This window comes from Elephantulus edwardii, unplaced genomic scaffold (assembly GCF_000299155.1).
Source record: "Elephantulus edwardii isolate Elephantulus edwardi_28Jun2011 unplaced genomic scaffold, EleEdw1.0 scaffold00093, whole genome shotgun sequence".
Classification (NCBI taxonomy): domain Eukaryota; kingdom Metazoa; phylum Chordata; class Mammalia; order Macroscelidea; family Macroscelididae; genus Elephantulus; species Elephantulus edwardii.
This window is the reverse complement of record NW_006399843.1, coordinates 7,475,002-7,493,760: the sequence shown is the minus strand read 5'-3', so window position 1 is coordinate 7,493,760 and position 18,759 is coordinate 7,475,002. Positions and strand designations below refer to the sequence as shown.

Sequence of the window (18,759 nt, the reverse complement as noted above, 5' to 3'; positions counted from 1 at the left end):
CCATCCTCACACCCCCAAAATGCCTGAGGTCCACTGAAGCATCTTTCTCTAGAGAGAGATTCTAGTGGGAACTGTGTGTTTGGAAATACTTTGCAACTCTGTGCTTCTTACCAGATGTGTATGTACCCTTTTAAGGAAAACTGTAGTGTCATTCTCATGTCCTCCTGCTGCTTCCCTGGAAGCAGTCACACCTATCTCTCCGCTTGTTACCAAAGGAGTAGAGGTCTCATAAGTGTCACTCTAGGTCTCTCTAACTGCCTTAGGAGGATTTGCATCCTGTTACAGTAAAGTCATCCCCCCTGTTGGTTAACTAAATCGAGTGACTTGCCAGAGAACAAAACAGAAACACTTGTTTTCCTATTTAGCTAATACTTAACAATCTGATAGACAGATGTACTAGATGGCCTTCAGCTGCTGCAACCACGATCCACAGAAGGCCTTTAGTTACACTGTGTGTTGATTCTGCATGAATGAAAAAGGCTTGGTGACTTCAACTCAGCAAGTCTTTCTTGGGCTTCCCACCATCTGTGACTAATGCTGAGTATGCAGTACAATCCCTGCCTCCACAGAGCCTTGAGTCAGTGGTAAGAATGGGATCGAATCCCTTCCATGGCTTTAACATAGTGGATTGGAATTTGGCTAGCATCTGTCAAGAACCTCTGATTTGCCAAGCCAGACCTGATAGGCACTTTCACATTATTTAATAACACCAAGTCCTCTTTAAGCAGCACTGTGAGATGTACTATTTTTCTTGCTGCTCAGAGTGGCTGGTTGGTTTGCCTGAAGTCACACAGAGAAATATTTAAACCCATGCGCTTTACACTCTGCTGAGTCAGTCAGGAGGTGAGAACAGAATTCTTCCCACATCCCTATTTGGGCCACTCCTAGAGAACCGGTGGAGGCAGTAAGAGGGCTGGCACTGCCTCGAGAAAGCTCTGAGCCCTGCTCACCGAACAGTGACAGCACACAGTCAAAGTCTGTGCTCAGTACTTCTAATTTAAATGAACACTCATCGAGCTCTGGGTGCCACAATGATGATGATCACTGCAGTTTTCCTTTAAGTAGCTTAACATAGTCCCTTTGAAATGTTAGTGTAGTTGCAGTTACGTTGCTAGAATTAAACGCAGCTGATGGGTAGAACTAGCTGCCTGAGATGCTGGATGGGGAGTCGTCATGATTTTCTTCCCTTACATTTGCTCCTTCCTAAGAAGAGAGAAAAGAAAGGTTATGCTGCATAGAGGCTAGTGCGCTCCAATATATATTAACATCTTAATGGGAAAGCAGTGCATGTACTGTATACATTTACTACTCTCTGACAAGAGGGAATTAAATGTCAGAAGGATTTGTAGCATCTATAATTGAATTGGTGCTGAGAAAAGCAAATCTTAAAGAAGAATAACATATTAGGATTAGCAAATAATGTGGCATTTTGTCAGCGCATGCCATTCAGTTTGTTCCCCTTCAGTAATAAAGTTGTGCTGCTTAAAATGTACACTTATTTTTGTTGCCATCGATGGAAGCCACAATAGGTGATGGGAATGAGTAGCTATATTTCTACATTTCTCAGACGGCGCCAATTTTTCTTTTTTCTCTCTCTCTTTTTTTTTTTTTAGTTTAGTGTGAGCTTTTGCTTCGGATTGGTAAAATCCACTGTGGGGCTTTTAGCTCTTCCTAGCAAGAAGTGGCAAATGACATCATAGTCATTAAGCCTGCTCCCGGATAGCCTAATCCCTGTAGCCCTGGGAAGCTGAGGCAGCATCTCTATAATAAACACCTGTTCTAAGAATTTTTAATTAAACTGACTTGTCCAGCAAGACCTCTGTCCAGGAAGGAGACTAAAACTAAAGTGCGTGACAAAAGTGTTGCAAAAATCCAACAATTCAAGCTTTTTCTTCAGTCATCCATGAATAAGGGAATTAAAGAATAAGCATTTGAATTGTCCAATAAATAGAACTAGGAGGGCTCATTCAGACAGAACAAGGGGATACTGCATGGTTTAAAATAAAGGAAAGGTATGTGTCAGCCTTCTGTCCTGCAGTCGTACGTGCTCAATCTGTATGCTGAGCAAATACTCAGAGGAACTGGGTTATATGAAGAAGAAGGGAACATCAAGATTGGAAGAAACTCATTAACAATCTGTAAAATGCAGATGACACATTCTTGCTTGCTAAAAACCAAAAAGGCTTAAAGCACTTATGGACAAAGATCAAAGACTACAGCCTCCAGTATGGATTACACTTACGCATAAAGAAAACAAGGATCCTCACAACCACACCAATAGGCAATATTGTGACAAACAGAGTCAAGATTGATCTAATCAAGGATTTAATATTACTTGGATCCACAGTCAACACCCATGAAAGTAGCAGTCAGGAATCCAAATAAGTATTACATTGGGCAATGACATCTTGAAGATGACCATGTGCCTGGATCAGGCTGTGATAGTTGTCCATTCCTTCATATACATGCAAAAGCTACATAATAAATAAGGACGAAGAATTCTCCATGTTGGCAGAGTATTGAATACATCACGGAGTGCCAGAATTTACGAATCAGCTTTGGGAGAAGGTAAAGAATGTTCGTCAGAAGGGAGGGTGTCAAGACTTCATTTCATGAACTTTGGACATGTTATCTAGAAGAACTGGTCCCTGGAGGAAGATGCCCTGCTTGGTAAAGCTGAGTGTCAATGAAGAAAGAAGGGAATCTTCAACGAGATACATTGACACAATGACTGCAACAATAGCAGCAGTTAGAAAGGTTGAGCAAGACTGGGAAGTGTATCCTTGTGCACAAGGTCTGTAAGCATCAGAACTAACAGATGGCACCCAACAATAAGAGCATTGCCTCAGAATTCTCCTGCCCCCTGCCACCATAATTTAAATTTTAACATGAGACCTAAAATAGTTTGTAGCTTATGAGAAGAATAGATTTAGGAGGGACATATGACTCCCCAAGTTTTGTTACATGTTCTCTTAAAGCCTGAGGAGGGTTTGTTAGGACAATGTTAAGGAAATTCAATTCAGTAGATGTGAAGCCTTCTGCCTTATATGACTGTCTATTCCTCTGTCGCACCTCCACTGCCCCAGAGGGAGTAAATGGCGTCCTTTTCCTCTGAGGAAGAAGGACTGACCTCAGATTCTGTAGCGCTTGACTTCAGAATGGGCAGGCTGCAGTCACACTCTGCTGAGTGATTTCTCCTGCCAGAGTTCCTCTTTACCAGGAGCTTGTCTAGGATATGCTGGCCATTCCCCACTTAGCCATGGATCCCTGCTTTGGGCAGCAAAGCCTTCTGGGCTTATCACAGATCTGTGATTATGGCATTCTCATGGCAGCTTATGTTGCACGTCCCATGCCAGGTAGGAAGGGAGCCACAGAAACCAGGATCTGTGGTAAGAGCCCTGCTTAACACAGCAGTGGGGCTGCCAGAAGGCCGCACCACCTAGGACGCTGGCAGGCAGTTAGAGGAACAGAAGCAAGGAAGGGAAGAGGAGGCCCCGAGATAGAGGAGGATGCGGACACAGACTTCAGTTCCACTGGCAATCACCTTTCCCATCAGGCCCTGGGGAACCACTGACTTTAGAATGTCCCCATTCTTATTGCCTGTGAGAAATTAATCAGGCCAGGTCAACTGGACCAAGGTAAAGAAATCAGAAGTGGGTGTTTTGGGTTTTCTGTGGTGGTGTGGGTTGATTTTTTTGTTTGTTTGGTTGGTTGGTTGGTTTTGGTTTTGGGGGGGTTTGGTTTGGTTTGGTTTTGGGGTTTTTTGGTCCTTGCAACTTACGAGATGCCAAAGGGAGCCAGCCAGGGTGGGTGAAGGTATGATGCAGGCAGTAGTTAGCAACTTAACATTGTGCATGTGGCTCAGAAACTCTCACCTGAAGCCAAGTGACTCCAGCTTTTTGCCAAAAGAAAACTTAACTGGTGAAGACAAAACAGTACACGGTGGCTATACCCTTAAAGAAGCTTCTGTCACACCCAGAGCCCCTGAAATGTCTGACAGGTGAGAGTCCAGGCAAGGAGGGGTCAGAGTACAATGAGGAGTCGTGATGAACACTCCCAACATTTGAAATTTGTGCCTGAAAATCAGACTCCACAGATGACTAGACCTCATTTCCTTGCAGTCACACATGCAGTAATTTGGATGTGACTCATGGCTCCAGTGGAGCCATGCTACCCAAGCTTGCTTGCTTCTTCCAGGATGGAAGATTTATGCTCTGAGCACCCACCTAGCAGAAGGGTGGCATTAATTTTTCAGAATGATAGAATGAAACTTCACCCCTGAATAAGAACCTTCTATACCTTTTAATAGAACAGCCGATAACATCATGATAGATGGAACAAAGATTGAACTTGTCAATGGTTTTATCTGTCTGGGATCACAGTCAACACCCTCGGCACCAGAAGTTAAGAAATCAAAAGACGTGTCACAGCGGGAAAGTCTGCTGTCAGGGTCCTCTCTAAAGCACTGAGGAGCAATGATAACATTTTATAGACTAAAGTTCACTTGGTTCAGGCTGTGGTCTTTGTCCAGCTCTCAGACACATAGCTAGTGATGGAAATGAATAAGGATGACTGGAGAAGAGTTAATGACTTTGAGTGGCCGTGATGGAGAAGAGCACTTAACATCCCATGGGCTGGCAAAAGAACAAATAATTATGTCTTGGAAAAGGTGTAGCCAGGGTGCTTATTGGAAGCAAGGACGATGAAGCTTCATCTCACATTCTTTGGGCATCTTGCTAGGAGAGGCTGGGCCTTTGAAAGGGAAAATAATGCTGGGAAAGGTAGAATGTCTGTGAAAGAGGGGAAGACCCTCAAAACAGTTGACACAGTGAGTTCAAGTGTGTCAGATGGAGACAGCACAGGGTAGGACAGAGTTCAGATTTGCTGTTAATAAGAGTCATTCAACTCAACAGTATCTAATAACAATGTACCTGTTAATACATTACAGGACTGGGCAATATTTTGATCTGTTATTCATTGGGTCACTTTGAGTCATAGTTGTCTGGACAGCACCTACCAACACCCATCTCTGATTATTCAATGAATTGCAACTAGGAAACAGAATCTTCGAAATCAAAGCGATGTCCATCTGTCTGAAGACTGGAGCTGACTGGAGCTGTTGAGAAGTGCATCTTTCAATTCAGAAGCTGTAGCAACTGTAGAATTTATTCGGCCGTTTGGATTTCCTTCTCTGGCTGATTCAGGACGGAGTCAGAAATGTGAGGAGGATGTCCCTGGTAGTAAGAGTTGGCCCCTTAAGAGGAGCAAGAGCATTGGTTAACAGACCTTCCCAAGTTTTTCACTTAGGAGTAACTTCTCTAGAAACTAATCAAAACTCTTGCCTCGAAGGTGGAATCCAGCAAGTTGACTGGCTGAACTTTGAGCCACACTCCCTTGATATTAGACATCCATCTCAAAGTCCCAGTTTCTATCTTATTGAAGTAGCCCAGTGCCGCTCTGTAATGCCTGTGCTAGTACTTCATAAGGCGCTGAAGCCCTTATCCTGTTTTCTAATCAGCTTGTATCCCAAGCCCACCACTCTCAGGCCAGCCCACAGCACCATAAACACCCCACTGCCCTTTCCACACTAGGAAATAAAAGGGGGAAAGCGAGAGGAGTCTGGAAACGGCTCTGCTCTTCACAGGCAAGGCAGAGCCATGACAGAGGCACCCATGAACGGACACAACTCTATTAATACTTGCCCAGTAAACCAGGGAGGTGGGAGTGGGGTGGGAAGAGGCAGTAAAGAGCTCATAACCGGCAATGTTCCCTGTAAATTAAACATCAGTTACCTTCTGTGTCCGTCTCCAGTAATTTGAAGGCCGGAAAAATGTCTCGGTGATTAACTGGTGGTAGTAAACTTTGTGATCAGAGTGAGTATCAGAAGATAGCTGGAAAGATTACCCTTATAAATAAGTATCTGTGAATTATGTGTGTCCTTGAGGGTGGGGAAGACAATTAGAACCTAGATAGTTAATTTGAACTGAGGAGGAGGAGGAGGAAGCACACAGTATATTTAGCACCAAGTTCATGAGGAACAGAGGTCAAATTGTTTTGGTTTAAGAAATTAAGGCTGCAGATAACATGTCCTGTGAGAGTTGGGGGGGGGGGTTTGTTGCAGGGATTTTGTTGTTTATTTTTATCACAGAGTTTCCCTTTCTCTTGCTCACTCTCTCATCCTAAGTTTCTAGAATATTTCTGTGCCTAGGCATGGAGGAGGAAGTCTTGCATGACACTGCTTCGCCCCCAGTGGGTTAGGTCTCCCTGGGACATCTTCTTCAAGCTTCTCTCTTCTTGGTCTGCTCAGAACAGACCCTTTACCCCAGGCCTCCCTGTCCCATGTCTCGTCCCACTTCGTTTCCTTCACTCACTTCTGAAGCATATGGAGTTAGTTGAAAGACACATAACTTTCAGTAGTTCTGGAGCTCATGGCGATTGGAGATGAGTTAATTCTCCTGCCCACAAGATCCCTTGTTTTGACAGCTTCTTGAGGAAAACACAACTTGCGAGCTCTTCTGTCATGTCTGCCTCTCATGAACCTCGTTGACTTTGTACCAGTGTGCTGGGAGTCCACAGTACATGTGACATTGGCCTCCAGCAGAACCCCATGGCCAGCAGCACCCCACAGGGTGTGCTCCCCTTTCAACAAGCTCCCTTGTCTTTGAGAGGGGTAAAAAAATTAAAGTCTCCATGGCTGAGGTGTGCCTTGTTGACATGACTTTCAGGACTCCAGAGGCTGTAGCATCTGCAGTCAACTACACTTTTAGCTAAGGAGGGAGATTCCTCCACGTTTCAAGTTGAGCTTATTAAACATGTTGCTGGAGGCGGCGCATCACGTGGAGGGCTAATTGGCTGCAGTGCTCTTCTGCCTCCAACCCATCTCCATTCTCCAATTAAACTACCATCATCCTGTTGTCCTGGGCGACCTGCCGACGACGTGGCTTTGGCATTTCTGTTTGGATTTGGTTTTTCTGGAGGGATTTTTTTTTTTTTTTAGTTGTTTTATTTTGTTTTCCTCTTTTCTGCCTATAGCCCTTTCAGAGGTAACTTAATGAAACACTTTAAATACTTATTTTTAAAAAAATTAAACCCTTTTAATTAAAGCACTCTTCATGGATCTCTCAGTCACGAGTTATTTCCCCACATCCTTCAGTACTTAATCTCAGGGCAGAATTGGAAATATCGATAGAAAGTGTAAATCATGCCCTCCTGCTGCACGCGTTGTATCAGGTTTCGGCTCAAAAGAGCACCATTACCTTTAGCTGTCACGGATCTGTACACTTGATCGATAAACTTCAAATATTATTAGAGGTGGAGGCGTCAGAGATTTGCTCTGTTCTTTGGAGAGAGACAGAGATAAATCTTTCTTAAAAATTGACTTGAATTTGCACTCTCAGTCTTCCTGGTGAAATGCATTTCTCTTTGGCGTCCAGCAACTGCAAGGGGGACAGATTTATAGGCCATGTGCTTCTTGTACTGAAAGATTTAAATGGTAAATCCTTCACATATGACTTCACAAATCATGTAAAGTTAAAAGATTTTTACCGTTTCTGTTGCTGCTGTGCTTAAATTGTAAGGTACAGCTAGTAAATCATTTTAATGGAGGTGTCGTACTTGACTCAATAAAAAAAAAGAAATAAAAAAAAAGACAATGGTTTAGCTTCCATTCCAAAATGTTAATGTATTAATCAACGGGAGAATAATTGTTTTTTACTACGTTATAAATCTCGGGTGCCATTAGGATTTCAGCAAGGGGTGATGTAGCCACATTCCTAAATTAAAATTGTTTACACTGCCATACATCCATTCTACATCGCCATAGCTCATTCCGGGTTCATGTTCAAGTTGTTCTCCAGCCAAACACATCGTTCCTCAGTCAGAAGAAGACATCCCGAGGGAGCGATGCTTATAAAAGAAAATTAATTGCATCGGGAGGTGTTAGATAAATAAAATAAAAACCATCTGTGGCAACGTACAATTATTCCTTGCTGTCCTTTTTGAAATAGGGTTTTAGGTGTTAGATTGAGGCTTACTCCTTCATGCATCCTGAAGGTAGCAAGTCTGTCATTTGCCTTTAGTCTTAAAATCCTTGTTTTATCTTTAGGCAGCTGTGTCTTCGGAATCCTTACTGTCACCAGGAGTAGGAGGGAGGGAGTCACTGGGCATCTATAAAGGGGTGCTCTCTCAGCCCCCCAACAGCTCCCGTGTTTGCCTGGAGGTGCCATTCAGAAGGTCCTTACATAGTTAGGCCGGCCTCCTTAACTAGGGTCTACACCTAGATATAGACAGTGTAGGCTAAGGCGAGCTCAGGACGGGATAGACCATTTCTTCCCTCCTGGTGTCTCTTAAGCTTGTTCCACATGCATTGGTGCCCCTGTGCTGCATCTAATGAAATTGCCTTGTGAGGAGAACAGATCAATTCAGCCCTGGCCAGGTCAGTCTGTTCCCTCTTTGTAACTTGATCCACCTTGATTGTTCTCTCTGGCTCCTCCATGAACAAACTAGGCGACCCCTCTGACCCTGGAGGCAGTGTCCCCCAGGGCTGCTGGTGTCTTGTAATGAGGTCTCCATCCCTATGCCTCTTCCGATTCCCACAGATTCTCGAGCCGGTGAAGAAGGCTCCATAAGGGCAGTGGATCACGCGGTGATTGGCGGTGTGGTGGCGGTGGTGGTGTTCGCCATGCTCTGCTTGCTCATCATCCTGGGCCGCTACTTTGCCAGACATAAAGGTAAGCAAGGTGTTTGGGGACGCAGGCAGCATCCTGCCTTTGAGACTTTTTGCAAGGCTCTCCTTGATAGGCAATCTCTGTGGACACTCAGCCTGTAAGATTCCTGTAGCTGGGAGAATTAGGAGGAGGGGAAAGAAACTGAAATCTTAGCAACTGCTGATTAGAACTTTGAGAGTTGATGAGTAGCACTCCTTGATTTGGATTTTCTCTAAATATAAAGCTTTGTAGATTTGTTATTCTACAATCAGTCGTTGGGGATAGGGTAAAAAAATAACTATAAAGTGGGGCTGATACGCGAGATGTGGCATGAACCCCAAAATGATCATCGTGGAAAAGCCACACCCAAGAAGCGGTTATTATTGGCCAACAGGCATGCCAACCCCACTCTGGCCTCAAACCGAGTGCAGTCTGCTCGCAACATCAAGAATCTTTCCATAGTTTGATGTGCCCAGGTTCAAGGAAATCTTTTTTGGCTTAAAAGCCACATAAATATGTATTTTTAAAATTATCAGTGCAATTGATTTAAATTGCCATTAATCATCACACTTATCAGCTGGGAGGCTAGATGGGCAATCATCCCTCCCCCCTCTCCTCCCCTCTGCCCCATGCTGCTCGGATCCTCTCCTCCCCACTCGGTAATTTAGTCTTCCTTTTCTTTGTCCGCCCTTGTCTTGCTCAGCTCTTTCTCTCAAGCACTGTGCAATGAGCTTGGGGGAGTCACCTGGAGTATTCATTCTAGGCGGGTGCTTGCATTCTGCTTGATTTTAGATCCTGGGTTCCAGGGGTGGAGGTGGGGTTGTATTTAGAGAAGCCAAGGAAGCCCAGGATACCAAGTGCCACTCTCAATAGTTGAGGATGAAATAGTTGGGGATGAAGGGAGCTCTCTGCACTTCACCCTCTACCCACACTGTTTGGACTGAGACTCTAAACCTCTCTCTGTTGCATTTGATAGAACCAGAAAGGTAAGGCCAGGGCCCAGATCTGGGGAGCAGCTGGGGGACCAGGAGAAGAAGGCTTTATGCCTCCTTCCAGGGGAAGGCAAAAATCAGGAGGAAAGCAGTTGACTGCCAGCCTTCCCAGACTTGTCACCCTAAAAACCTGAGAAGATAGCAAATACATCACCTTGTTTCAAACTGAAGAATCTGTAGGAATTCCCAGTACGATGGTCATTTGATTCCAAGAGGCCGGTTTAAATGCTACTGATAGTCCATAACGAGGTGCAATCCTTGTCCTTCTCCATTGAAACTGCAATGGGAGAATGCTACTGACTCTGTGATGCTCTGTTTCCTGTCGTGATAAACTGGCTGTGCCAATTAGCAAATCCATGAATCGGGTCCAGGTTAGAACACCACTGGGTGAGAGCATCACACGTGCACTGACAGCCCCAAAGTCTGGTTGTCAGTGTGGATACTCCATCCTCAGTCTGGATCACTGCCCTGAAACGGAAGGCATACACAAACCGAACAGACTTTGTGCAAGTTCAAGCACACTCTCACTTAACAACGGGGCAGCAATGAGGCACAAGGGCAGGAGACTCAGGCTCAAAGAAACGATTGGAGATGGCAATAGAAACGTCATGAGGGCCCTAATTCATTTATTGGCTAATTGCTCTTCCTTGCTTTGGTCGTCAACCATGTACGCGCTCATAGCTGATCATTGGTCCTGGGTGTTCACTGTTTACACGTAGTCGGCAGCTCTCCAGCTTCCTGCATTTTTAGCTCCCACTCACGTCGTCTTCTGCTGACATCCTCTGGTCATAATCACTGCTCTAATGTCTCATTTGCTGAATTATATCGCAGCGGTTCAGTTGGAGTGGTGCCTTTGGAACCCCCGGATCCCCATTTGTCTCACCCACCTCCCTCTCTTCTTCCAATTGTTTTTTCCCCTCTGCTGCCTGCACACCACTTCGGCTGATGATGGCCATAAAGCAAGTTGCCATCTCTGTACCACTTTACACAGAGGCCATCAGACAGTCACGGTGCTTTACCCCTTCATCTTTCAGGTACATACTTCACTCATGAAGCCAAAGGAGCCGATGACGCAGCAGACGCAGACACAGCTATAATCAATGCAGAAGGAGGACAGAACAACTCCGAAGAAAAGAAAGAGTACTTCATCTAGATCAGCCTTTTTGTTTCCATGAGGTGTCCAACTGGCCCTATTTAGATGATAAAGAGACAGTGATATTGGAACTTGCGAGAAATTCGTGTGTTTTTTTATGAATGGGTGGAAAGGTGCGAGACTGGAAAGGCTTGGGATTTGCTGTGTAAAAAAAATGTTCTTTGGAAAGTACATTCTGCTGTTTGACACCTCTTTCTTTGTTCTTTGGTTTTTGTTTTCTGATATTACTATTTTATTTCCTTTTAATTTTTTTTAAGTTCTTCTTACCAAGTCAAACTTGGATACTTGGGTTTAGTTTCAATAGACTGCAGAAAATTCTGTGCCTTGTTTTTTTTTCTTTGTTTGTTGTTTTTCTTTATCTTTTTTTTTTCTCCCCCACCTCTGTGCACATTTATTTTTAAATAAAAATTAGGGGGATTTTTTTTCCAAAGTCTCCCATATCGGAATTTGCCTGCTGGAATTCCTTAGAATCTTCTTCTCCCTTTTTGGTTATTATTAATGTTTTGAACTTTTATTTTGTTTCTTTTTTGTTGTTTTGGTTTGATGATTTTTTTTATATATATATATAACTGCTTTCTGTTCAAAGTCAGTTTCCTAAAAGGAGAACCAGCACAGTTTAGATTTCATAGTTCAGAATTTAGTGTATCCATAATGCATTCTTCTCTGTTGTCGTAAAGATTTGGGTGAACAAAAAATGAGAAAACTCTTTGCTGCTGCCCGTGTTTCAAATACTTTAGAGCAGTGAAGACTAGAAAACTTAGACTGTGATTCAGAAAATGTCCTGTTTGCTGTGGAACTACATTACTGTACAGGGTTATCTGCAAGTAAGGTGTGTCACAATGAGATTGAATCTGTCTTTAATTCCGTATCTGTAGACGGCTCAGTAGAGATACCCCACACTACCCAGAAAGGTTTGGGGCAGAAAGGGCTCCTCCTTTTCACTGCCCTAAACAGGCCTGACAGGGACGGACTGTGGACAAATTTGAGTTGCCACAGGAGGGGAAGAAAGGGGCGGGGGGGACAGACAGTTCTGCTCTGGTTATTTCTGTTCCAAATGATTCCATCCACCTTTCCCAATCGGCCTTACTTCTCACTAATTTGTAGGAAAAAGCAAGTCCGCGTGGTGTGCGAATGACTGAATGGGGCAGGTATTTTTTTTTTTCTTTCTTTTCCCTTTGTTCTTAGTTAGGAAGGCAGTAGGATGTGGCCTGCATGTACTGTATATTACAGATATTTGTCACGCTGGGATTTCCAACTCGAATCTGTGTGAAACTTTCATTCCTTCAGATTTGGTTTGACAAAGGCAGGAGGCACAAAAGAAAAGGGCCGGTATTGTTCTCACACTGGCCTGCCGTCCATCTCAGTTCTTGAAAGGTCAGAGCAGAGGTGGGAAAACAGCATGTAGGGATTTTCAGTTACTTAATCAAAACTCAAATGTGAGTGTTTTTATCTTTTTACCTTTCATACACTAGCCTTGGCCTCTTTCCTCAGCCTTAAGAACCATCTGCCAAAAAAAAAATCACTGATCCTCGCATGATGGCAGCCATAGTGCATAGCTACTAAAAATAAGTTACCTTGAACATATCTTAGAGAGGGAGCCTTGGGAGAAAGAAGGTAGAGGAGTCAAGTCACCATTTGCATTTTCTTTTTTTTAACAAAATGTGGGGATTTTCAATGGACCGCCTAGGAAATCAAGAAGTAGTCCTGAAGGACAACAATTAAACTCTTACCATATGTGGTGGTAAGGCTCCACACACCAGGTAACAGTCCCTATGGAAAGATGGCATCAAAAAAGATAGATCTATATCTATATATATATAAATATATATATTATATAACATTTTCAGTGAGTAATTTTGGATTTTGCAAGGTGCATTTTTACTATTGTTAACATTCTGTGGAAACTTAACACTGATTTATTTAAGGGGAAAAAAAGTGTCAACTCTTTGTTATTTGAGAGCGTGTTTACTTTCTTTGTCTTTCTTTTAAATCTTGATAGAACCATGGCAATATCAAATTGGGGCCTTTTGGGAACGGACTGGTATGTAAAAGAACAACCCATTATCGAGCAGCATCCTGTTTACCCCTCTCCTGTCCCTAGGCACTGACCCAAGACAAAAAAGCCACAACCCGCATCCCTTTTTCAATGACTTTTATAACCTGCAGCTCTATTCCGAGCCCATAGCACCATTCAGACCATAGTATAAACATATCAAAGCGTGAGAACCATTTAGCATGTTGTCTCCAAGGGGTTTGTTGTTTTTTTTTTTTCAGGTGTTAATTTTTAGGAGAGAAAACAAAAATTAAAAAAAAAAACAAACACAAAAAACCCTACCATCTCTCACAAAATTGGCATTTCATTTTTGGAGCTTCCCATCTTTCTGTTTCAAGTGTACAGTAGTGCAGTGTTCCTGATGTAACTTTATGGCTTACAGTGTTGACATGTCTCAGGTTCATGTGTTTTGATTGGTGTTTTCCGTCTCAGGTAGATTGCAAAGTGTAGGCCCCACACATTGGAAATAATAATAATAATAATAATAATAATAATAATAAAACAAAGCAAAAACAGGAAATTACAGATTTTAGTTGTATATTGGTTTATGTATTTTTTTTTCTTAAGTATGCAGTGCACTGTTTGAAATGTATTGTTGAGTATTACTTTGTACAGGTTGATCACTTTTTTTAGAGTGAAGAAAGAACAAACTTGTTTTTTTGTGTTTTTTTAAAAGGAATATAAAATAATGAAGGATGTATAATTGATGCCAAATAAGCTTGTTCTTTAGTCACACCGACGTCTTCTTTTTCCCTTTAGGCCAGTTCTGTTTTTAAGGTGTACACAGACAATGTTACAGTGTAAGAAACTCCATATCCATATGTTCCCATTCGCATTTTGTATTGGTTCATGTATACCATTTTTACAAAAAAAAAGAAAAAAAAAGAAGTACTATAAAATATCTGTCTTCTTAATAAAAAAAAATTAATGTTACAAAGTGATCCTTTAATCTCATTCTGACTTTTTGTGGACACCTCAGAGCAAGAGAAGGCGGGGGGGAGCCTGGTCGCCGCTTCCTCCTTAGGACCCTGCCTGCCGCTGGGAACACTGGGAGTAGATGCTGGCAAATGCTGCCCTGGGGCTCTCTGAACTGCTTTCTCTCCTCCTCTGTTCATCCTTCCCCCTCTTCTCTCCTTCCCTCTCCACGGACAGGTGGGCCAGGTGCTGTATGAGTCCTGCCCGTCCATTCAGTGATCTGTGCAGATGTTCCGAAGCAGCAGTGGGCCGGCCCCAGCAGGCCCCTCCACAAGGATGCAGCTCCCACCTTCACCCCCCACCCACCCACCATGCCCACCAACTTCCCTGTGTCAGCTACTCCACCTGTCTCTTCCTTTGGGATTCCGTGTCTTAATCCATTCTGCCTTTTCGTTTCAAGTTCTCTCCTTTTACACAAAGACAACGTGACCTGCGGATGCCAGGCGACTGTTTTCACTTCCCATTTAGGTGGCCGGGCCTTTCAGACCCGGGTGTTCAGCGGGAATTCGGTCTGTCACTGTCCCTCTTGCCTTGCAGGCTGAAGTGAGTGATGATTGCACCTCATGGCAACTGATCAACATAAAAGCTCAGATAACATTTGATTGACCTCAAAGTGCCCTTTGCCCTTTACTCACCCTGCTCTGGTTGAGTTCCCCATTCCTCCCGTGGTCAGGTGATGGGGCAAGCTGGGCAGTGGAAGGAAAGGTAAGCTCCAGAAAAGCGGGGCACACCCTATCAGCCACTTGCATCCTCACCTGGTATTTACCTGGTCTCTGTATAAGCCAGCCCATCAGATAGTCACTGAGCTCCTGCTGTATACCCAGCACTGTGAGGGACACAGCAAGTATAAGGCAGGCCTGGGGACATCAGTTACAGCCACATGAAAGCGCATAGTGGTCCTAAAGGAAAGACACCACAGCAGATATTTCTATTTCTTGGAGAAAGGAGGTAAGTGAAGGCTGGTCACTCAGCTTTATGGAGGAACTTGGGCCCAGTTCGACCTTAAGGGATAGTTTAGAGAGAAGGTGAGTCATGGGTGCCAAAGACAGCAAGCCAGCTCACCCTGAGAGAGAATAATGTGAAATCCAAGTAGGAGGAAAGGGAATTGGTCTCGTGGCCATACTGAAAATCCAGGCAGAGGTTCTAGATTTGTCGGAAGACAGGAACAATGGGAAGCACTAATTCATCATATTTGTACAGAATGGGGTCATAGGTGATAATAGTCGGAGATCAAGAGTCAGAACTATAGCAGACTGCGTGGGTTTAAGCCCAGCTCGGTCACTCCCTCATAGTGGACCCTTGGGCAGGCAACCCAGCTCACCTGACCTCGGTCTCCTCTGAGAGGTGAGAACACCTCCATCTCAAGAGTTTCTTAGAGAAAATGAGCCTAAGGGCTCAGAGCACGGCAAAGTAGATTGTGAGGTTCATTTCAGCGAACCTGGACAAGAGGCAAATGCTGATGTGAGAAAAGTTTACCTGTGAGTAACTTTTGAGAAAGGGAGAAAGGGTTACCTGTGACGACCATGAAATCGTTGTTACTGGGAAGGAGCCCCTGTGGGCGTGGGCCTCAGAAGCTAGATGCAGTCAGTGACCGATTTCTCCTTCTCTTTGATCAGAATGGTTAGGCCCCCACCTCTCGCCTTGTCTCCACCACTAGACTCCAGTTGCAGCTTGAACCCACAGAGAGGGGACCCAGGCAGCTCCCCGAACGGCGCTGAGCACTTGGTGCTCGCGTGCTATCAGAGGTCTGCAGGGCATGCAAATGAGAAGGCACCAGAAGCAGCCCCGTTAGAGCTTGATAAGTTGCCCGATTCTCCATTCGCTGCGAGAACAAAAATGGTCCTTGTTTCCTCAGGAGAGTTTTCACAAATGTTTTGGCTTGGTTGCATTTTCCAAATACATCAACTGGAACCCGGAGGTGATATGCGGGTGTTAATTGGTGCAATCTTTCAATGTCCTCTGTCTACTTGGAATGTAATTCTTGCACTGCTGTGGACTTACTCCATGGAAAAATGTCTCTTTGATTCTGTCATCCAGAACCTTAGAGAGGCCATGCCGTTAACATCCTCCAGGTATAAAGACATTGTTTAAGGGAAAGTGGTTTGTTTCCTTTTCAAATTATCCCCTAGACTAATACGCATAGTTTTTTATCAGGATACCAAATGCACATTACTTAAGAAAAACTAGCATGGGTTCTTCAGTAGGACAGTGAAATTCATATTCACAGCCACACATGGGTCATTTGTAAACATTTCTAAGGTGAAGCACTTGGGTGTACTTACCTGAGTACAGAGAAGGGGAAGGGTCCCTTGACAGTGGTCATGCAAATGACCTGTAGGCCAATGTCAGTATTAAAGTCAGTATTGGGTGCCTGGTAGACACGCAACAAAAAGGAGTTTATCAGGGAGAAGAGACAAGCTGCTGGCTGCTAGAAACTTTACCTTCTGCTTAGTCTGAATGGGGCACCATGTCCGTATTTCAAACTTTGACATTTATAAGTCTGCCCTCAATATAGGCAGTGTTCAGGTTGGCCTTGGAGAAATGAGCCAGGCAGCCCTGAGTGTGCCACTATCGGTCAAGGACCTGCTGGAACAGACTATTCCCTTCTCTCAGGAATGAGATTTTTGTAATGGTTAAGCAAAGCCTTATGACTGCTGTCATACTGGGGTGGGGGTGGGGTGCTTCAGAATTAAAATTTCAGAGTCTACGGGTGGCTTCATTCATGTTAATCTCAAAATGTTGAAAGGTGATTCAAATAGGAGCCACAGAGTTCCATGCCACCAACCCACATCACACCTACACTGTCGCACTTCATGGGAAGAAAGTATTAGACATAAGGGTCTAATAAGCATCCCAGAACAGAACCATGGAAGCAAGAGGCTTCTCTGTGGTCTCAGCCATCCGGCTCTCACTTTACAGGCTAGGCTCTTCCACACGCAGAATTGAATGCATTTTGGTTTTATTTTGTGTTGCTTTTACTTCTCATTGCAAAGAGAGCATAAACAGTCTACTGCCCCAGGTGTTTGGTGGCTGGAAATGCAGCTCGGGCATTATGTATTTACATGTGGAGTGAGGAACCTAACTTCAAGTCCACCTCACCTCCCTCAGCTGCACATGCACACTCACTCACCTTCTCCTCTGTTTCACTCCCTCCTACTCCTCTGAGGTGTGAGCCAGGGATGCCAGGGAATGAGAGGACGACTCAGGGAGGAGCCCACGCCGCCTTTGGCCCACAGTTTCTCCAATTGCCCTCCAAACGTGCATATCACAGACATGATCGCCTTAAATCTTTCTTAAGTGCTATCTTCTCAGGTTAATTAATCACCAGGCTTAAACTTGCTGCTACCAGCAGGAAGTCCATCCTGAAGTCAGCAATGTTACGATTGCATCTTCTAATACTGTTTATCCTGCATTAGTGTTTACTTAGGGGGAAAATTGATCCGTAATTGATATTTCAGTCTTCCAGAGCTGATGTTGGAAGAGCCTAATGCAAGCCTTTAATAGCAAGCAAATATTTAAATCCCTTAATGGTTGCTAAATATTGAAATGTGTGTCTTTATTACTCTTTTTGGTTTGTTTTCTCTATTGTTGTGTATGTCATTGTTTAAACTTGCAACGGATGCTGGCAGGCATGGGTCTAACTAATCCACAAAAGCTGTTTGCCCAGACCCAGCAGACCTGATTAAAAAGTATTGCTGTGGAAGGGGTTCTTCTGCAAGAATCAGTCTCTGTTAGCTAGTGATGAAATTACTACCTCTCTCTCTCTCTCTCTCTCTCTCTCTCTCTCTCTCTCTTTCTCTTTCCCTCTCTCTAGGCCTGTTTTCTCTAACCTCCTCTCGCAGAATAAAGTGATGGGGGCAGCTAGAGTGTTACAATTAGGACATGAATCTTTTATCGTTTGGACAAGGAAGGGGAAATGCCATTACTGTCAACTACAATGTCCTCCTTGGGTTTTTTGCTCCCGCTTCCCTGCCAAAGCCCATTGCTGTGGCTGCAAGTCTGCAAGTGTCTAACATTCACAGCTGTTCTTGATGGCTTGATTCTTAACGCAGCCAGAAATGTAGCCCGAGAGATGCTTAAGACAGTTGATAGAAAAGAATAGATTTCTTTTCAGAGACACTAAATGCACCAAGAAAGGCCCTGGGTCACATTAGACCCAACCATGATAGCCAGTGTTCTCCTTTTCTGGCTTCAGTTTCAAAGGCTATTGCTTTAAAAAAAAGTGTATGTACATATGCAGGCCCTCTTGAATTGTCTGTGTTTTCCCGGTTGGTTCCTGTCAGCACCCACAAGTCTCTGGCTGCGGCCGCCTTTATCTCACCACTCACCTCCAGCAGCTGTGGGATCGGGAAAGCTGTGCCCTCCGGAGTGCAAAGTAAAGGATGCTGCAGAGCGAAGACGCCTTTCACCGGCCCGAGTGCTCCTGAGACAGCAGCGGCTCTGTTGGAGGCCACCACTGGCCACCCTAGCACAAGGGAGGGGTCTTTCCCCATGTGGCACAGCCGTGTGGCCCTCAGGAATGGCAAGAAGTGGTGTGGTTCGTTCTGCTAGCTTCAGCTACACCACCACACCGCAGTGCCCTGACTCTCAGACCCAGCCTTTAGTTGTAAACCAGCCCCTTGGGCAGGTCAAGAGGGAATGACCGGCTTCTCATGGAAAGCCTTCTTACAGCCGTAAGAAAGAAACCGCACACCATGCGTCACAAAGTTGCTGCTCCCAGACTGTTTCTGCAAATGCGTGTCAAAAGCCATGTGTCTTTTTGCCCCACTGTGTCTCCTGAGCTGAGCTGGGAAAACCAAGGTGGAGGGCATAGGGCCACCAGGTCCCTGTCAGCCCAGCCTCTCCCCTCCAGTCTAGTTGCAAGAAACAAACACCCCCAAC

At 44.4% G+C, this 18,759-nt stretch overlaps 1 protein-coding gene across 7 annotated transcripts in view; it reads left to right on the top strand.

The window, feature by feature from the left end:
* Positions 1-18,091, top strand: part of CADM1 (cell adhesion molecule 1) — a 433,197-nt gene extending 415,106 nt beyond the window's left edge. For 2 of the 7 annotated variants that reach the window (XM_006890801.1, XM_006890800.1), the window contains 2 exons: positions 8,598-8,729; positions 10,732-10,857. In XM_006890801.1, the coding sequence (XP_006890863.1) occupies positions 8,598-8,729; positions 10,732-10,850 (251 nt within the window). In that variant the 3' untranslated portion in view covers positions 10,851-10,857. Of the gene's footprint in view, positions 1-8,597; positions 8,730-10,731; positions 11,042-17,692 lie in introns of those variants that run through there. The other 5 variants (XM_006890805.1, XM_006890804.1, XM_006890806.1 and 2 more) reach the window with 4 other exon arrangements.
* The last annotated feature ends 668 nt before the right edge of the window (positions 18,092-18,759 follow it).